Source organism: Loxodonta africana, chromosome 16 (genome assembly GCF_030014295.1).
Source record: "Loxodonta africana isolate mLoxAfr1 chromosome 16, mLoxAfr1.hap2, whole genome shotgun sequence".
Classification (NCBI taxonomy): domain Eukaryota; kingdom Metazoa; phylum Chordata; class Mammalia; order Proboscidea; family Elephantidae; genus Loxodonta; species Loxodonta africana.
This window is the reverse complement of record NC_087357.1, coordinates 45,544,585-45,563,341: the sequence shown is the minus strand read 5'-3', so window position 1 is coordinate 45,563,341 and position 18,757 is coordinate 45,544,585. Positions and strand designations below refer to the sequence as shown.

Here is an 18,757-nt window from a genome sequence, read left to right as displayed (position 1 = left end):
GGGCCCTTTCCCAGAAAAGTATTTAATTGGTCTGGGATGAGGTTAGTTAGCATTATTTTGTTATACCTCCCTAGTTGTTTTAATGTGCAGTGAGGGTTGAGATCCACTAATCTATTCCAATTCACTTGTTTATCTGCTGAGGGAACCGTGACATCTAGAGTTGAAGTGGCTTATGACAGCTGATCAGTCACTCCAAGGGCTTGTCCTAGATTCTGGAAATGGACTCATAGGCTACTGCTGAAGCTTCATTTTCTAAATGTTGTTTTCTCCTAGTTTCCATTTTTCTTCCTATTTGTAACCACATTCCCCCCCGCCCCCACACACGTGGTTGGCTGTTTCCTCCTTAATGCTGCTCTATTCTGTATGGCTTGTGGGTTGTTTATGCCAAGGACACATTGGGCAAGGTTCTGAACACCTAATCAGCCTGAGCCAGAGCCCCACAGAACCAGAAAAAGATCCAGAAGCACTGCCAAATTCACAGCAACAACAAGATTCCCCATTTGTCTGCTTCTCTGCCTGCTGTCTAGTGCACTGGAAAATTGCAAATCCACTTGTTTCTTTCCACAAAAATTCCAAAGTCAGCTTTCTCCCCCGCCAAAAAGAAAGAGATTTCTAGCTGGTTTATTTCAGCTTTTGCTTATAGCCTGAACATTTATCTGAAAACACAGATAAACCTGTATTATTCATTGAAAAATTTTTATTTGTGTTGAATCTTCTGACTTGCTCATGTCTCTGTGGGAAAACACGGCTAACAATAGAATAACATATTTTGTATAAAGGACACCAGATGTTAGCACATGCATTTTCTCTGTTCCAGTGATTAAGAAAAAGGTTACCAGCCTCTTATTGTCAGTGCTCATTCTCTGGAAAAAGATGCAAAAGCACAGAATAATTAGCGAGACACAACCTCTCATAGAATAGGAGCAAACTTAGGTTAAGTCTCCAGCTTCGAAATTTACAGAATTTTATATCATCAAAGGAACAAGTCCTGTTTTCAGATGAGGAAACACAGGCCCAAATGCTGGTCAAAATTTTCCTCAGGTTTACACAGCCCATTCTCACAGGTCTCCCTGGTTCTAGATACACGTAGGAGATGCACTAAAAGGTATCTCCTAGCTCCCAAGTCTCTGCAAGGCCAGAAAGACCCCCTCAGAGGAATTAATACCTCCATAAAACTGCTTTTCACCAGCTTCCTCCCAAACAGTTTTGAAAAGCGTAGGATATATCTCAAAGTAGACAAAGAAAGACCCAAAACCCACTGCCGTCGAGTTGATTCCGACTCATAGCGATCCTATATCACTGTTTAAATTTCATTTCCGACTTTAACTTTCCACTCTCCGTAAACCTCTTATCTGTACGACACCACGCCTTCAGGTTACATCATTAGTTTCTATTTATCTCCTTTATATGTCCTTATACTGGGGCCTAAATTTGTCTGAAAACTCACAAGAGAGACCAGATCTCAGAGGAATTCAGCAGGCTGAATTAAACACTGCAGAACTGCTGCCTAATTCATAGCAACCATGGGGTAAGTGTTTCTCTGCTTCTCTCTCATCATCTCTAGAGTTTTTTGGAGAGAAAATGTTAATCAACACTGTCTCAACAGACTTGGTCTCAGCCAGTTCAAGTTTCCTAACTTCTATTTCAGCATTTGCTTTTGGATAGAATGTGTGTTAAAATGTTTTACTAATTCAAGGATTTTAATTTTTGTTAGCATCACCCTGAAGAAGCTTACCTCCTGCTATAGCCCCAAAAAGGGGATAGAAATAGGAAAAGAGTTTGGCAGAAAGTGAGAAAATTATCCTAATCTCCAAAATCCTTTTCCATCACACCTCAGTCTGTCTGACTGAGGGAGGGAGTGGGCAGTTGGTCTGGGCAGAGACATTGCTTTCCACTGGTTGCTCACCATGTTGAAAAAGTAGGACCCACTGGGCTCTGCAAGCTGCAGTCCTGGGGTCTCCCAGAAGTCTTGAAAGAAAATATTGTGGGGATGTGGTGGGAGGAGCTCTAGCCTAGAGAACAGGGCCTTCCTCTGTAGGCCTCTGGTGTCACTCTCCGCACTGCAGGCCTCCTATGTCCCTCCTTAGTCTATGTCCCTCCTCAGTCAGCTGGATTTAAGATTAGTTGCATCTGCACACACCTCTTCCCCCAGAGAAGCCGGGCTGTCTTCAGAGCCTGATATCCTCCTGTCCAGGGGGCTTGGCGGGATTCAGTGCTCGGGACATCAGCATCTTCCTTACTGAACAGCCTCCTGTGGGAATTTCTAGATTGTCCAAATTGAATCTTGATGCAAATAACCCCTTATATCAGCAGATAAGAATCCATTGATTAATAGTGACCTACACATTTCCCCTCAGTGCTCCAGTGGGAAAAATTCTGAAGGGGGCAAAAGTTCAGGCCTATGATGAACTCCCTCCTCTCTTTGGCCATAGACTGCTGAAGTGGATTGTCAAAGGTCATTAAAATAATAATAACAGTAATTATCACTTCCTGAGTGCCTATTAAGTGCCAGCCTATCTTCTAAAAGTATTATATAAATTACTATATTGAATCCTCGCAACAAATCTGTGAGTGAGTTATCTCAATTTTGCAATAAGGAATCTCAGATTTAGAAAGTTAACATCACACAGGTAATAAAAGTGGTAAAGCTGATACATGAGCTAATTTCAACGACAGTATATTTAATCTGTAAACCAATGTTTCTCAAAAGATACAAGTGGGTACACATGATGTTATTTCAGACGGCACATAATTAGCTTTTATGTTTGAATGCTTTTTTATTTATTTTAAAATGTATTAGAAAAATATACCTATAATTTGTAGAATTTCTATTCAGGCATTTACTCAAATTTTTTTATTGTCATAAAATACATATAAGATAAAGCTTACCATTTGAACTCATTTTAAGTGTATAATTCAGTGGCATTTGGTATATTCACAATGTTGTATAACCATCACCACTGTCTAGTTCCAGAACATTTTTCTTCACCCCAAAAGGAAACTCTGTACCCCTTAAGCAGTCACTCACAGTTCTCTCCTCCCTGGCAATTATTAACCTGTTTTTTGTCTCTCTGGATTTGCCTATTCTGGATATTTCTTGCAAAAGTAAATATACAATATGTGGCCTATCATGTCTGGCTTCTTCTTCTACTAACCTCTAATTCATGTCTGTAGCATGTATTAGTACTTTGTTTGCTTCTATGGCTGAATAATATTCCATTGCATGGATATACTTACCACATTTTGTTTACCAGTTCAACAGTTGATGGACATATGGGTTGTTTTCACCTTTTTTGCCATTGTGAATAGTCTTGCTATGAGCATTCATATATGTTTTTTTTTTTTTTAATACATGTTTTAATTCAGGTATATACCCAGGCATGGAACTGCTCGGTCATATGCAAATTCTAGATTTAACTTAATTGAGGAACTGCCAAACTGTTTTCCAGAGCAGCTGCGCCATTTTACATTCCTACCAGCTATGAGTCGGAATTGACTTGACGGCACTGGGTTTTGACCAGTAAAGTATGAGGGTTACTTGTTATACTTCTCAGCTCCAGGATTTCTATTTTAATCCTTTTTATAATTTTGTCTTTTTTAAGATACTCTCCATTTGGTGAGACATACAGAGATTCTCTCAGTGTCCCATGCACTTTATCACTCCCAGTTTGCTTCACAACTTTGATTGCTAAATTCTTAGTTTCCATCTTTAAGTACCAAATTTTGTTTTTCTTGTCCCTCATCTTTTCTCCCTGCCCCCCCCCCCCACTTTCTCCTCTCTCTGGCCTCCTCCCCTGACTGAGGTAGCTGTATTAGTTTTCTGTTGCCATGAGGAGTTACTGCACTACAAACTTAGAGGCTTAAAACAATACAAATGCTTCATCTTACAGTTATATACGTGAGATGTCTGACGCAAGTCTCACTGGGCTAAAATCAAAGTGTCAGCGTGGCTGCATTCCTTAGTGGAGGCTCTAGGGGAAAATTAGTTTCCTTTCTTAACTTGGTGGTTGGCCTTATTCACTTCCTTGCAGTTTTAGGGCTGAGGTTCCCATTTCTTTGCTGGCTGTCAGCTAAAGCTTCGAATCTCTTCTGCCTCTTGTTCCGTTATTTGATTTGCACAATCACAGCTTGGATAGTTCTCTGCTTTTAAAGGCACATATGATTAGATGGGGCCGACTTGAATAATCTCACCCCAAGGTTCATTACCTTAATCACTTCTCAAAATCTGTTTCACCACATGATGGAGTATGTACATGTTCTGGAGATTAGCATGAGGACATCTTCGAGGGGCTATTATTCTGCCTACCATGATAACCAATGCTAACAACCTGGCTTGTGTCCTTAGATCTATTTCTTCATGTTCAGATAATCATAAACAAATATATATATATACATGAAACCCTGGTGGCATAGTGATTAAGAACTATGGCTGCTAACCAAAAGGTCAGCAGTTCAAATCCACCAGGCACGGCACGGTGGGGGCAGTTGTACTCTGTCCTATAGGGTCGCTATGAGTTGGAATCGACTCAACGGTTTTTTTGGTTTATATATATATATATACACACACACACATATGTAAGGGTTTGCATCTTTATGTAATAAAAATGGGGTCGTGTTTGAATACTTCTCTGTAGCTAGACTTAATTGTATATTATGAAAGTCCCTCAAACTCAACTGGTTTTGACCTAACTCCCATAATCTAATGGCTGTGTAATATTCCACGGTATGGACGTACCATAATTTAACCATTCTCCACTGGTATTTCCAATGTGTTGGTATTATATAAAATGCTGCAATGAATATCCTTGAACATACATCCTTATGTACTCGTGTTTTTATCTGGAAGATAAGGTTCCTAGAGATGGAATTACTTTGTCCATGGAAATGTGTATTTTTTATTTTAATGACTATTACTATATTGCTCTTCAAAAAGGCCACAACGATTCATGATTGCAGTAACTGGTATCCTCATTCATTTAAACTTTTGGCAATCTGACTAGAATAAAGTTATAAATTGCTTGTATTTTAATCTGGATTTCCCTAATGGCTGGGAGGCTTAGAGCATCTTTTTTTCATGTCTATTGACTATTTAATGAGAGCTGGTGGCGCAGTGGTTAAGCTCTGAGCTGCTAATTGAAAGGTCGGCAGTTGGAATCCACCAGCTGCTCTAAGGGAGAATGGTATGGTATTCTGCTTCCATAAAGATTACCACCAATACCAGTTGTCACACCAGTTGCCGCTGAGCTGATTCTGATTCATAGTGACCCTACAGGACAGAATACAATTGGCCCATAGGGTTTCCAAGGCTGTAATCTTTATAGAAGCAGATTGCCACATCTTTCTACAGGTGAGCGGCTGGTGGATTTGAAATGCCGACCTTTCAGTTAGCAGCTGAGAGCTTAGCCACTGCACTACCAGGGCTCCTTTCTGTGAAGATTACAGCCTTAGAAACCCAATGGGGGCAATTCTAGCCTGTCCTATAGGGTCACTATGAGTCAAACTCAACTCAACAACAACCAGTTTTTTTCGGGTTTCATTTCTGGTGTTATCAGCTATTATATTTGCTCTTCCATAGATTAACTATTCATATAGATTTCTCTTGGTCTGTTGAGTTTTTATTGCCAATTTGCAGAAACACTTCATAATATCACAGAATGGAAAACATCATCATCTATATTATAAATATTTCCCACAGTCTTAGAATTTTTCTGTTTAACTTCCTTAGAGCATTTTTTCCATAAATAAGTTTTTAAAATTTTATGATTATACACCTATTTCTCCTAGATCATCTTCTAATATTTTCATTCTTTTATTTTGCATTTACCATTTACTTTGGGTCAAAGTAGAGGTAGTTATTCATTGAGATTGTTTTCATCCCTCTTACCCTCTCTTTTCCATACAAATGACTACTGTAATTGAGATGGTAGCAGGGAACTGCCATCCATGGGGCAGATTTTTACTCATTATAAAGGTAACTCTCTGGCTCTCTTGAACATGTAGAGTGTTGTCTTCTTTTTGAGTTTCATTCTCCAGTGCAGAATGCCTATTGGGGCAGGGCCTCCCTTTCCTGAGGGAAATGCACTATTCTTCAGTATCTCCCCAAAGATAAGCTAGATAAATTAAAGATGAATAGGCATATCGAATGCATTGCCACATTCCTCAATTCAGCTCTATCATCTGAAACCTGAGTTAAGCTTGGCTCTGCATCTGGAAATCAGTACCAGCAGTGAGAAATAGGAAGTGCTCTTCCCCTTAAGTAACAAAACAAAATTGCCTCACCTACAAACCAAGTTGAGAAACACGAAAAAAAGAAACCGCCATTTTCCCGCACTAACACACACACACACACACACACACACACATGCATCTTCAAGTAGCGCTGTTATTACCATTTCTCTTGACATCATTTTAGCAATAGGAGTGGGATGAATTATATTGATCCTTTTTTTTTTTTTTGGTAAAGGACTTCCACACCTAGAAAAATGGAAGAGACATATTTTTTCCTATTCCTTCTAATAAGTACACCTAAAACCCCATACATTAAATATAATATTCTGTACATTAAACATAAGAATATTATGAATGGTGGAGGAGAGAAGGCAAATCAGCTAGGAGCCTTGGAATTGATGGGGGTGACACGACAGTAAGCTTTGTGGCCTTTCTTTTTGCCTCATATATCTTAGACTGAGTGCTAGAAACGGAGCACCTGGAAACACCGCCAGGCAGAAACAGAAAAGTCCAGAAAAAGCCTGTTCTTTCTAGACAAAGGACAAGAAAAGGGGCAGTCTATCAAGACAGAAAACTTTAAATCAATAGCCACTCTAATCCAGCCAAACATCAAAGAAACAAAACCGTGGCCCCATCCCAAACCCCACCAGCAATGGTTGAGTGGGGAGCCTAGACTTCCACCCTTGCCAGTCTGTAAGGAGGCGTCCCAACTCCTCCCTCTTGCCACACAGGTTGGTGTCAGAGAAGACTACGTAGGGAGCCAGCACTTTCATCCCTGCCAATAGCATGAGGTTCCCCCTTACTGCCAGGTCAGTGGAGACCACCCAGGGCACTGGACATCAACCCCCACGTGGGGGTAATGAGGTATGCCTTCTCCTCTCCAACCAAGTGATATCAAAGAAGACTAGTGGAGAATAAGGACTGTCATCACTGTGCAGTGATAATGAGGCCACCCTGCCACCACCAGTCAGTGCAGATCACATGGGGAGGAATAAAAAGGCACCACTGCCCCTCCTAGCCAAGATGGTATCAGCCAAAGCCTATTGGGGACCCTGAACTCCAAACCTCCCTCCAACATTACTGAGGAGCAACTCCCCTCCCATGCGTTAATGATAGCCAAGTGTATAACCTGAACTTTCACTCCCACCTAGCAGTAAGGAGATCATCAGGCCTTTCTTCCATGACACCACTGGGTGGAAGCAAACAACCAAACCTTTTGCTTAGTAGCCCAGCACAAACCATTTGCACCACACTTAACATACAATCTACCAATTGCACTCCTGGCCATTTATCCCAGAGAATGGAAAATTTCTGTCCACACAAAAATGTGTACACAATTATTCATATTAGCTTTACTTATAACAGGCCAAAACTGGAAACAACCAAAATGTCCTGCAGTAAGTGAATGGTTAAACTGTGGTACCTCCACCTATACTGCTGGGTAGTACTTCGCAAAAAAAAGGAATGAACTGTTGATAAACTCAGTAACTTGGATGGATCTCAAGGACATTATGATCAGTGAAAAAATAATAATCTCAAAAGATCACATCTTCTATGATTCCGTTATATATATTCTCAAAATGACAAAAATTTTACAGATGAAAAATTTAATGGCTCATAAAATCCACTGGGGGAAGGGGAGGAATGGGTATGACTATAAAGAGATAGCACAAGGGAGATGTTTACGGTGATGGAGTAGTTCTGTATTTTGATTGAGGTGATGGTTCCATGGACCTACACAGGTGATAAAATGACACAGAAGAACGCATACACACCTATGTATTCTAATTAAGAATACATCTAAATGAAGACCATCTGATTAAGATGGTTTTAGTGGTTAAGAGTTTGGCTGCTAACCAAAAGGTCTGCAGTTTGAATCCACCAGCCATTCCCTGGAAACCCTATGGGGCAATAATACTCTATCCTATAGGGTTGCTATGATCAGAATCAAGTTGACGGCAATGGGTTTTTGTGGGTTTTAACATCTAATGAAGGCCATCTAGAAAAGATAATATTTCATCATATATTTTAAACTTTTTATTTTGAAATTATTATAGATTTATAGGACATTGCAAAGATAATACAGAGGTCCAAGTGTACCCTTAAATTTGCTTCTATTAATGGTCTTAATTTGTTGCGTAATCAGCAGGCTAAGGCCTTGAAGTTAATAAGGTCTCCAGGTTCTACTTTTCTAACTGGCCTCTGTCCCAATTATATTAATAATAAAATAGTAAACACTTACATAGCACATAATATGCTCTAGTGCTTTACACAGATAATTCTATTGGTCCTCATCAAACCCTGTGGGGTGAGTATTATTGTTATCCCCATTTCACAGATGTTTCTCTGAATTACAGAGATGTTACTTGGCTAGAAAGTGCAGGAGCCAGTCCATGAAATCAAGTGGACTGCATTCAAAGTCCATGCAGATCTTAGAAAGAGAGGACTCTAACAAATATTGAAGCAGGTGTGCTCCTTGTAAGGACTAGAATATGAAACATTTTATGTGACTTCTATTAGCTCTTCTTCACCTAACAAAGAAAACCTGCTTTTGTTTTCACTTTAAGAATGCTAATAAGAATCCTATCAAGGAGAGGCTGGAGCATTTGAGATACCACTTTACATGAGGGTTGCTAATTGTAGACACTTGAATGCCTGATTTAGAAAACAGGATCTTGGAGAAGATTGAGTTCCTAGATACCAAATACAATGTGGGAATTCACAACCTATTGGCCTATGTGAAATACCTGAAAGGCCACAATGAGGAAGCCCTGGAGAGCTTGAAAAAGGCTGAAGAATTAATCCAGCAAGAACATGCCAACAAATCTGATATGAGAAGTCTGGTTACCTGGGGCAACAATGCATGGGAAGCACATGGGAAGACTGGCAGAAACTCAGACTTACCTGGACAAGGAGAACACCAGCAAGAAATGTGTAAATCCTTCAAGAACCAGAGAAAAGCAGCACTGAATCAGCAAAAGGTAAGTACATGCGTCTAACCTACTGTGCAGATCAAAATACATCCCTTTGGTAAAAACCTCTCTCCCATTTACCTGCTCCCTCCAAGCTCTGCACCGGGTCCCAGGCAGGCTTCAGCCATTGCTGATTACTACCTCCCTTGGGCTGGAAGTAGGACCTGTCACTCATCCTGAGCCATTTTCCCCGCCTTGGAGAGGGAAAAAATTAACAAACAGGAAAAAATAACCTGTCAGCTCCCCTAAGCCAGGGACTCAGTGCAGGCACAGTTCCTTTGCCTAGGCACAGGCATAAGGGGTCCATGCACTTTGAATACCTTGCACCCCTGCGTAGACCTGTGTGGGCCCATTTCAACAGCGTAGGCCCTCGTTAGCATGGTACAACAGGGTATATATCCAAAGTCTAACTTCAACTATATCAGCTATATGGTGGAGTTAGGCTTCAGGTTCCTGACATTTGACACCACTCTGCCTACTAAGCAGGGTCTTCACCTACCCACATTAGGGAGGGGTGTGAGGACCAGTGGCTCCACCCAAGCCGCCTTGCTACCTTCGACAGGGTTCCAAGAATAAGTAAGGCTTCCCAGTCCTTATAGCCAACAGCACTGGATACCCATAGTTTGGCTACAAAACCCACCCACCTATGCATTCTAGGGAATAAGAACATGCTTTCCTCCCAGACACTCTGTCAGGCCCCTGCCTTGCTTAGCATGTGATCCCCTACTGCAGCCAGATACCTGTACCTACACCAATCACCCTGCACATCTAGGCCTGTAGGCAAGAGCCCACACCACACACTTGGGGACAAACTACCTGGACACCTGAGCAGAATCCATACAAGAAAAGTAAATGGACCCCTGGGGCTCACTTACCTAGTAACAGATCTAACCACTTGGTGGCAGGACATGAGAGCTTCAAAGGTGCCAATAATCAAACTAGCTCACACAAGCAGCCTATTTGGGCATATCAAAACAAAACAAGAAACCAGGACACAGTAAGCAAACATAAAATAAATACATACAACTTAATGATGGCTCAGAGACAACAGTCAATATCAAATCACATAAAGAGGGAGACCATGAGGCTTCAGCAAGATCCCAAAATGAAGAATCAAGAAATCTTCTAGAGGAAGAGAATTTCGTGGAATTACTGGAAGTAGAATACAAAAGATTAATGTACCGAACTCTTCGAGATCAGGAAAGAGAACTGGCAAAATGCAGAACAAGCCAAGGAACACATAGACAAAGCAACAGAGGAATTTGAAAAGACTATAGAAGAGCATAATGACAAATTTAACAGGCTGCAAGAATCCACAGAGAGACAGCAGACAGAAATCCAGAAGGTTAACAATAAAATTGCAGAATTAGACTCAATGGAAAGTCACAGGTGCAGAATTGAGGCAGTGGAAGTCAGAATTAGTGAGATTGAACATAAAGCACTTGACCCCAACTTATTTAAGGAAAAATCAGATAAAAAGAATTTAAAAAACTGAGGAAACCCTAAGAATTATGTGGGACTCTATCAAGAGGAATAGACTACGAGTGGCTGGAGTACCAGAACCGGGGGGATAACAGAAAATACAGAGGGAATTTTGAAGATTTCTTGGCAGAAATCTTCCCTGATATTATGAAAGATGAGAAGATATCTATCCCAGATGCTCATCGAAACCCACACAAGGTAGGCCCCAAAAGAAAGTCACCAAGATAAACGAAAAGTCATCTACAAAGGAAAGTCAGTAAGACTAAGCTCAGACTACTCAGCAGAAATCATGCAGGCAAGAAGGCAATGGGATGACATATATATAGTCTTGAAGGAAAAAAATTGCCAGTGAAGAATATATATCCAGCAAAACTGTCTCTCAAATATGATGGCAAAATTAGGGAATTTCCAGGTAAACAAAAGTTTAGGGAATTTGCAAAACCCAAACCAAAATTACAAAAAATACTAAAGGGAGTCCCCTGGTTAGAAAATCAATAACATCAGATAACAATCCAAGACTAGCACATAGGACAGAGCAAACAGATACCAACCCAGATATGGAAGTCACAAAAATAAATCAAAGCTAAAACACTGAAAATAGGGAAACAGAGATGTCAATATGTAAAAGATGAGAACATTAAAACAAAAACAGAGGGACTAAAAATGTAGTAAAAGGTCTCTCATATGGAGAGGAAGTCAAGGCAATATAAAGAAACAAAAGATTGGTTTAAACTTAGAAAAAGAGGGGCAGATAGTAAGGTAACCACAAAGGAAACTAACGATCCTACACATCAAATAAAAAACAAGAAAAACAAAGACTCGGCAAATACAAAATCTACAATGGAAAAGATGAACATAGATGCAAAAAGCCTTAACAAAATTCTAACCAAAAAAATTCAACAACATATCAAAAAAATAATTCACCTTGACCAAGTGAGATTCATACCAGGAATGCGGGATGCTTCAATATTAGAAAAAGAATCAATGTAATCCATCATATAAATAAAACAAAAGATAAGAACCACATGATCTTATCAACTGATGCAGAAAAGGCATTTGACAAAGTCCAACGCCCATTCATGATAAAAATTCTCAGCAAAACAGGAATAGGCAGAAAATTCCTCAACATAATAAAGGGCATTTATACAAAGCCAAAAGCCAACATCATCTTAAATGGAGAGAGTCTGAAATCATTCCCCTCGAGAAGGGGAACCAGACAAAGATGCCCTTTATCACCACTCTTATTCAACATTGTGCTGGAGGTCCTAGCCAGAGCAATTAGGCTAGAAAAAGAAATAAAGGGCATCCAAATTGGTCAGGAAGCAGTAAAAGTATCTCTATTTGCAGATGATATGATCTTATACATAGAGAATGCTAAAGAATCCACAAGAAAACTACTGGAACTAATAGTAGATTTCAGCAAAGTATCAAGATATAAGATAAACATACAAAAATCAGTTGGATTCCTCTACACCAACGAAGAGAGCTTCAAAGAGGAAATCACCAAATCAATAACACTTACAATAGCCCCCAAGAAGATAATACACTTAGGAATAAATCTAACCAGAGACATAAAAGACCTATACAAGGAAAACTACAAGACACTACTGCAAGTAATCAAGAGACTTACATAAATGGAAAAACATACCTTGCTCATGGATAGGAAGACTCAACATTGTGAAAATGCCAATGCTATCCAAAGGGATATACAGAATCAATGCAATCACGATCCAAATTCCAGTGGCATTTTTTAATGAGATAGAGAAACAAATCACCAACTTCATATGGAAAGGGAAGAGGCCCCACAGAAGTAAAGCATTACTGAAGAAGAAGAACAAAGTGGGAGGCCTCGCACTACCTGATTTCAGAACCTATTATACCACCATGGTAGTTAAAACAGCCTGGTACTGGTACAACAATAGATACATAGACCAATGGAACAGAATTGAGAATCCAGACATAAATTCATCCACCTATGAGCAGCTGATATTTGACAAAGGCCCAAAATTCATTAAATGGGGAAAAGATAGTATCTTCAATAAATGGTGCTGGCATAACTGGATATCCATCTGCAAAAAAATTAAAGAAGATCCATACCTCATACCATGCACAAAAACTAACTCAAAATGGATTGAAAACCTAAATACAAAATCTAAAACAATAAAGATCATGGAAGAAAAATAAGGACAACTCTAGGAGCCCTAATACATGGAATAAATAGAATATGAACCATAACTAACTATGCACAAACACCAGAAGAGAATCTAGATAACTGAGAGCTCCTAAAAATCCAACACTTACGTTCATCCAAAGACTTTACCAGAAGAGTAAAAAGACAATCTACAGACCAGGAAAAAATCTTTGGCTACAACAAACCTGATCAGAGTCTAATCTCTAAAATCTACCAGATACTACAAAACCTCAACAACAAAAAGACAAATTACCCAGTTAAAAAATGGGCAAAGGATATGAACGGGCACTTCACCAAAGAAGACATTCAGGTGGCTAACAGATATATGAGGAAATACTCATGATCAATAGCCATTAGAGAAATGCAAGTCAAAACTACAATGAGGGAGGGGGCCAAGATGGCTGACTAGGTAGACGCTACCTCGGATCCCTCTTGCAACAAAGACTTGGAAAAACAAGTGAATCGATCACATACATGACAATCTACGAACCCTGACCAACAAACACAGATTTAAAGAGTTGACTTGAGTGACAGAGATGGAGAACGAACAACTACGGGGAAGCAGAGACTGTTTTCGGAGCCTGTAGCCAGCGTCCCAGTCAGGTAACCTTGGCGCCGGGCTTAGGACTGGGCTTAGGACTGGGCGCAGGGCTGGGCGCAGGAGAGCTGAACACAACATCCTGTGACAGCGCAAACACAGGGCGCAGCCCTACCCCCCTGAACTGACCTCGGGAGGGGGCCCAGCTGGTCAGCGTGGGCAGTGCCGCCACACGGCTTGTGGGAGGAGAAGTCGCCAGGAGGTAGCAACTGGTTTTGGAGCCGGGAGTGCAGCGTCCCAGCCGGGGAACCTTGGCGCGGGGCTTTGGACTGGGCACAGGGGAGCTGAGAAGGACATCCTGTGAAAGTGCAAACATGGGGCACAGCCCTACCTCCCCGAACTGATCCCGGGAGGGGGCCCAGCCGGTCCGCGTGGGTGGCGTGGCAACGCGGCTGGCGGGAGAAGTCCCCGGGAGGCAGCGACTGGTTTTGGAGCCGGGAGTGCAGTGTCCCAGCCGGGGAACCTTGACGCTGGGCTTTGGACTGGCAGTGAAGGAACTGACCGCGGCTTCTGCGGGCCTGACCCTCAGGGGCAATCTCTACCCAGCCAGCACACATAGGCAACACACCCCTTGGGAATCTCAGATAAAATAGTCATCCCAAGCAAGATAAGTAACTTTGTCTATATTCCGGGGTGTACTCTCTCCTGTTTTTCTGAACCCTCCTCTCCCCTTCCCTGGCGGCTTCATTAACACTGGAATTTCCTGAGCCAGAGGGAGAACTGCTCCGAGGCTTTTCTTTTCCTTTTTTTTTTTTTTTTGGTCTTTTCCTAACCCATTCTTCTGGCCTGAGAGAAGCAACCACAAAAAACCCAGGGACCAAAAATCCTTCCCTAATTGGACTAAAAACACAGAACCAGCTCCAGCCAAGCACATGTGATCCATATCTCGGGCTTTCATCCCTACAGGGAACAGGGTGGCTAGTATAATGCAAAGGCATTTCTGATAGGGATCTGACTGCATTTTTTTTTAGCGGATTTATTGGAAAAACAAGTTTCCCAGGTCTGATATCTCTGCGTATTCAACAGAGCCCTCACTGACCCACAACAGGGAACTGAGGGCTAAAGCTCCCCCCAGACCACCCAGCCTCCTGCCTTAGGGGTCTAAGGAGGGTGACACCTACCAATCAGTAGAGGTACTTGCATTGGGGGCCTAAGGTACAGCTGCAGAGCCCTCCCACCAAGGTGCTTTAGGAATAGAGACACACCTACCTCACTGACACTTGGGGGAAGCCTGTCAGAATCCTGCCCCCCCTGGAGGGTGAACCCCAGCTGCTAATAGAATCTGGAGCACACAACTATCACCACTACTTCTCAAGGTGGATAGGTGTTAGGGGGCATCACACACTTGATGACCCAAAATCAGATTCTACTCAAGAATAGGGAATGGACTCAGGCATATATATCCGGTAACAGCCCAGACCAGCTGGTAATAGGTCATAAGTAAGTCAAGGGCTACAACAATCAAGACAGCACAATCTAGTAGCCCATCCATGTATATTGAAAGAAAACAAAACAAGATAAGACTCAGTGAGCAAATATAGAATAAATCACTACAATATCTTAGTGATGGCTCGGAGACAGCAGTCGATATCAAACCACATAAAGACACAGACCATGACAGCTTCTACAACCCCCCAAACAAAAGAATCAAAATCTTTCCCAAATGAAGATACAATCCTGGAATTATCAGATACAGAATATAAAAAACTAATTTACAGAATGCTTCAAGACATCAGGGATGACCTCAGAAATGAAATAAGGCAAGCTACAGAAAAAGCCAAGGAACACACTGACAAAGCAGTTAAAGAACTCAAAAAGATTATTCAAGAACATAGTGGAAAAATTAATAAGTTGCAAGAATCCATAGAGAGACAGCATTCAGAAATCCAAAAGATTAACAATGAAATTATAGAATTAGACAACGCAATAGGGAGTCAGAGGAGCATACTCGAGCAATTAGAATGCAGACTGGGAAATCTGGAGGACCAGGGAATTAACACCAACATAGCTGAAAAAAAAATCAGATAAAAGAATTAAAAAAAAAATGAAGAAACCCTAAGAATCATGTGGGACTCTATCAAGAAGGATAACTTGTGTGTGATTGGAGTCCCAGAACAGGGAGGGAGGACAGAAAACACAGAGAGAATAGTTGAAGATCTGCTGACACAACACTTCCCTGACATCATGAAAGACGAAAGGATATCTATCCAAGATGCTCATCGAACCCCATTTAAGAGTGATCCAAAAAGAAAAACACCAAGACATATTATCATCAAACTTGCCAAAACCAAAGATAAAGAGTAATTTTAAAAGCAGCCAGGGATAAAAGAAAGGTCTTCTACAAGGGAGAACCAATAAGAATAAGTCCAGACTACTCAGCAGAAACCATGCAGGCAAGAAGGGAATGGGATAACATATACAGAGCACTGAAGGAGAAAAACTGCCAGCCAAGGATCATATATCCAGCAAAAATCTCTCTGAAATATGAAGGCAAAATTAAGATATTTACAGATAAACACAAGCTTAGAGAATTTGCAAGAACCAAACCAAAGCTACAAGAAATACTAAAGGAAATTGTTTGGTCAGAAAACCAATAATATCAGATACCAGCACAACACAAGGTCACAGAACAGAACATCCTGATATCAACTCAAATAGGGAAATCACAAAAACAAATTAAGATTAATTAAAAAGAAAAATGCTCAAAACAGGGAATCATTGAAGTCAATATGCAAAAGATCACAGCAATCAAAAAGAGGGACTAAATACAGGTGGCATAGAACTGCCATATGGAGAGGGATACAAGGCGATATAGGACAATACAAGTTAGGTTTTTACTTAGAAAAATAGGGGTAAATATTAAGGTAACCACAAAGAGGTATAACAACTCCATAACTCAAAATAAAAACCAAGAAAAACATAACAACTCAGCAAACATAAAGTCAAATACTATGAAAATGAGAATCACACAATCTACAAAGAAAAAGTCTCAGCACAAAAAAGCAAGTGGAAAAATGAAATCGTCAACACACATAAAAAGGAATCAAAATGACAACAATAAACACTTATCTATAATTACGCTGAATGTAAATGGACTAAATGCACCAATAAAGAGACAGAGAGTCTCAGACTGCATAAAGAAACACGATCTGTCTATATGCTTCCTACAAGAGACACACCTTAGACTTAGAGACACAAACAAACTAAAACTCAAAGGATGGAAAAAAATATATCAAGCAAACAATAAGCAAAAAAGAAGAGGAGTAGCAATATTAATTTCTGACAAAATAGACTTTAAACTTAAATCCACCACAAAGGATAAAGAAGGACAGTACATAAAGATAAAAGGGACAATTGACCAGGAAGATATAACCATATTAAATATTTACGCACCCAATGACAGGGCTGCAAGATACATAAATCAAATTTTAACAGAACTGAAAAGTGAGATAGACACCTCCACAATTATAGTAGGAGACTTCAACACGCCACTTTCAGAGAAGGACAGGACATCCAGTAAGAAGCTCAATAGCGACACAGAAGACCTAAATACAACAATCACCAACTTGACCTCATGGACTTATACAGAACTCTCCACCTAACTGCTGCAAAGTATACCTTTTTTCTAGCGCACATGGAACATTCTCTAGAATAGACCACATATTAGGTCATAAAACAAACCTTTGCAGAATCCAAAACATTGAAATATTACAAAGCATCTTCTCAGACCACAAGGCCATAAAAGTGGAAATCAATAACAGAAAAATTAGGGAAAAGAAATCAAATACTTGGAAACTGAACAATATCCTCCTCAAAAAAGACTGGGTTATAGAAGACATCAAGGAGGGAATAAGGAAATTCATAGAATGCAACAAGAATGAAAATACTTCCTATCAAAACCTCTGGGACACAGCAAAAGCAGTGCTCAGAGGCCAATTTATATCGATAAATGCACACATACAAAAAGAAGAAAGAGCCAAAATCAGAGAACTGTCCCTACAACTTGAACAAATAGAAAGTGAGCAACAAAAGAATCCATCAGGCACCAGAAGAAAACAAATAATAAAAACTAGAGCTGAACTAAATGAATTAGAGAACAGAAAAACAATTGAAAGAATTAACAAAGCCAAAAGCTGGTTCTTGGAAAAAATTAACAAAATTGATAAACCATTGGCCAGACTGACTAAAGAAATACAGGAAAGGAAACAAATAACCTGAATAAGAAACGAGAAGGGCCACATCACAACAGACCCAACTGAAATTAACAGAATCATATCAGATTATTACAAAAAATTGTACTCTAACAAATTTGCAAACCTGGAAGAAATGGAGGAATTCCTGGAAAAACACTACCTACCTAAACTAACACAATCAGAAGTAGAACAACTAAATAGACCCATAACAAAACAAGAGATTGAAACGGTAATCAAAAAACTCCCAACAAAGAAAGCCCTGGCCCGGATGGCTTTACTGCAGAGTTCTACCAAACTTTCAGAGAAGAGTTAACACCACTACTACTAAAGGTATTTCAAAGCATAGAAAATCACGGAATACTGCCTAACTCATTCTATGAAGCCGCCATCTCCCTGATACCAAAACCAGGTAAAGACATCACAAATAAAGAAAATTACAGACCTATATCCCTCATGAACATAGATGCAAAAATCCTCAACAAAATTCTAGCCAATAGAATTCAACAACATATCAAAAAATTAATCCACCACGACCAAGTGGGATTTATACCAGGTATGCAAGGCTGGTATAATATTAGAAAAACCATTAATGTAATCCACCATATAAATAAAACAAGACAAAAACCACATGATCTTATCAATTGATGCAGAAAAGGCATTTGACAAAGTCCAACACCCATTTATGATAAAAACTCTCAACAAAATAGGAATTCAAGGAAAATTCCTCAACATAATAAAGAGCATCTATACAAAACCAACAGCCAACATCACTCTAAATGGAGACAGGCTGAAAGCATTTCCCTTGACAATGGGAACCAGACAAGGATGCCCTTTATCACCGCTCTTATTCAACATTGTGCTAGAAGTCCTAGCCAGAGCAATTAGGCTAGACAAAGAAATAAAGGGCATCCGGATTGGCAAGGAAGAAGTAAAATTATCTCTATGTGCAGATGACATGATCTTCTACACAGAAAACCCTAAGGAATCCTCCAGAAAACTACTGAAACTAATAGAAGAGTTTGGCAGAGTCTCAGGTTATAAGACAAACATACAAAAATCACTTGGATTCCTCTACATCAACAAAAAGAACATC

The 18,757-nt window shown here is 40.1% G+C and overlaps 1 protein-coding gene across 1 annotated transcript in view; it reads left to right on the top strand.

Moving 5' to 3' along the window:
- The first annotated feature begins 1,419 nt into the window (after nt 1–1,419).
- LOC100655724 (interferon-induced protein with tetratricopeptide repeats 1) overlaps nt 1,420–18,757 on the top strand; it is a 40,482-nt gene continuing 23,144 nt past the window's right edge. The window contains exon 1 of the mRNA XM_023546938.2: nt 1,420–1,528. Coding sequence (XP_023402706.2) covers nt 1,524–1,528 — 5 coding nt within the window. The 5' untranslated portion in view covers nt 1,420–1,523. The remainder of the gene's footprint in view (nt 1,529–18,757) is intronic.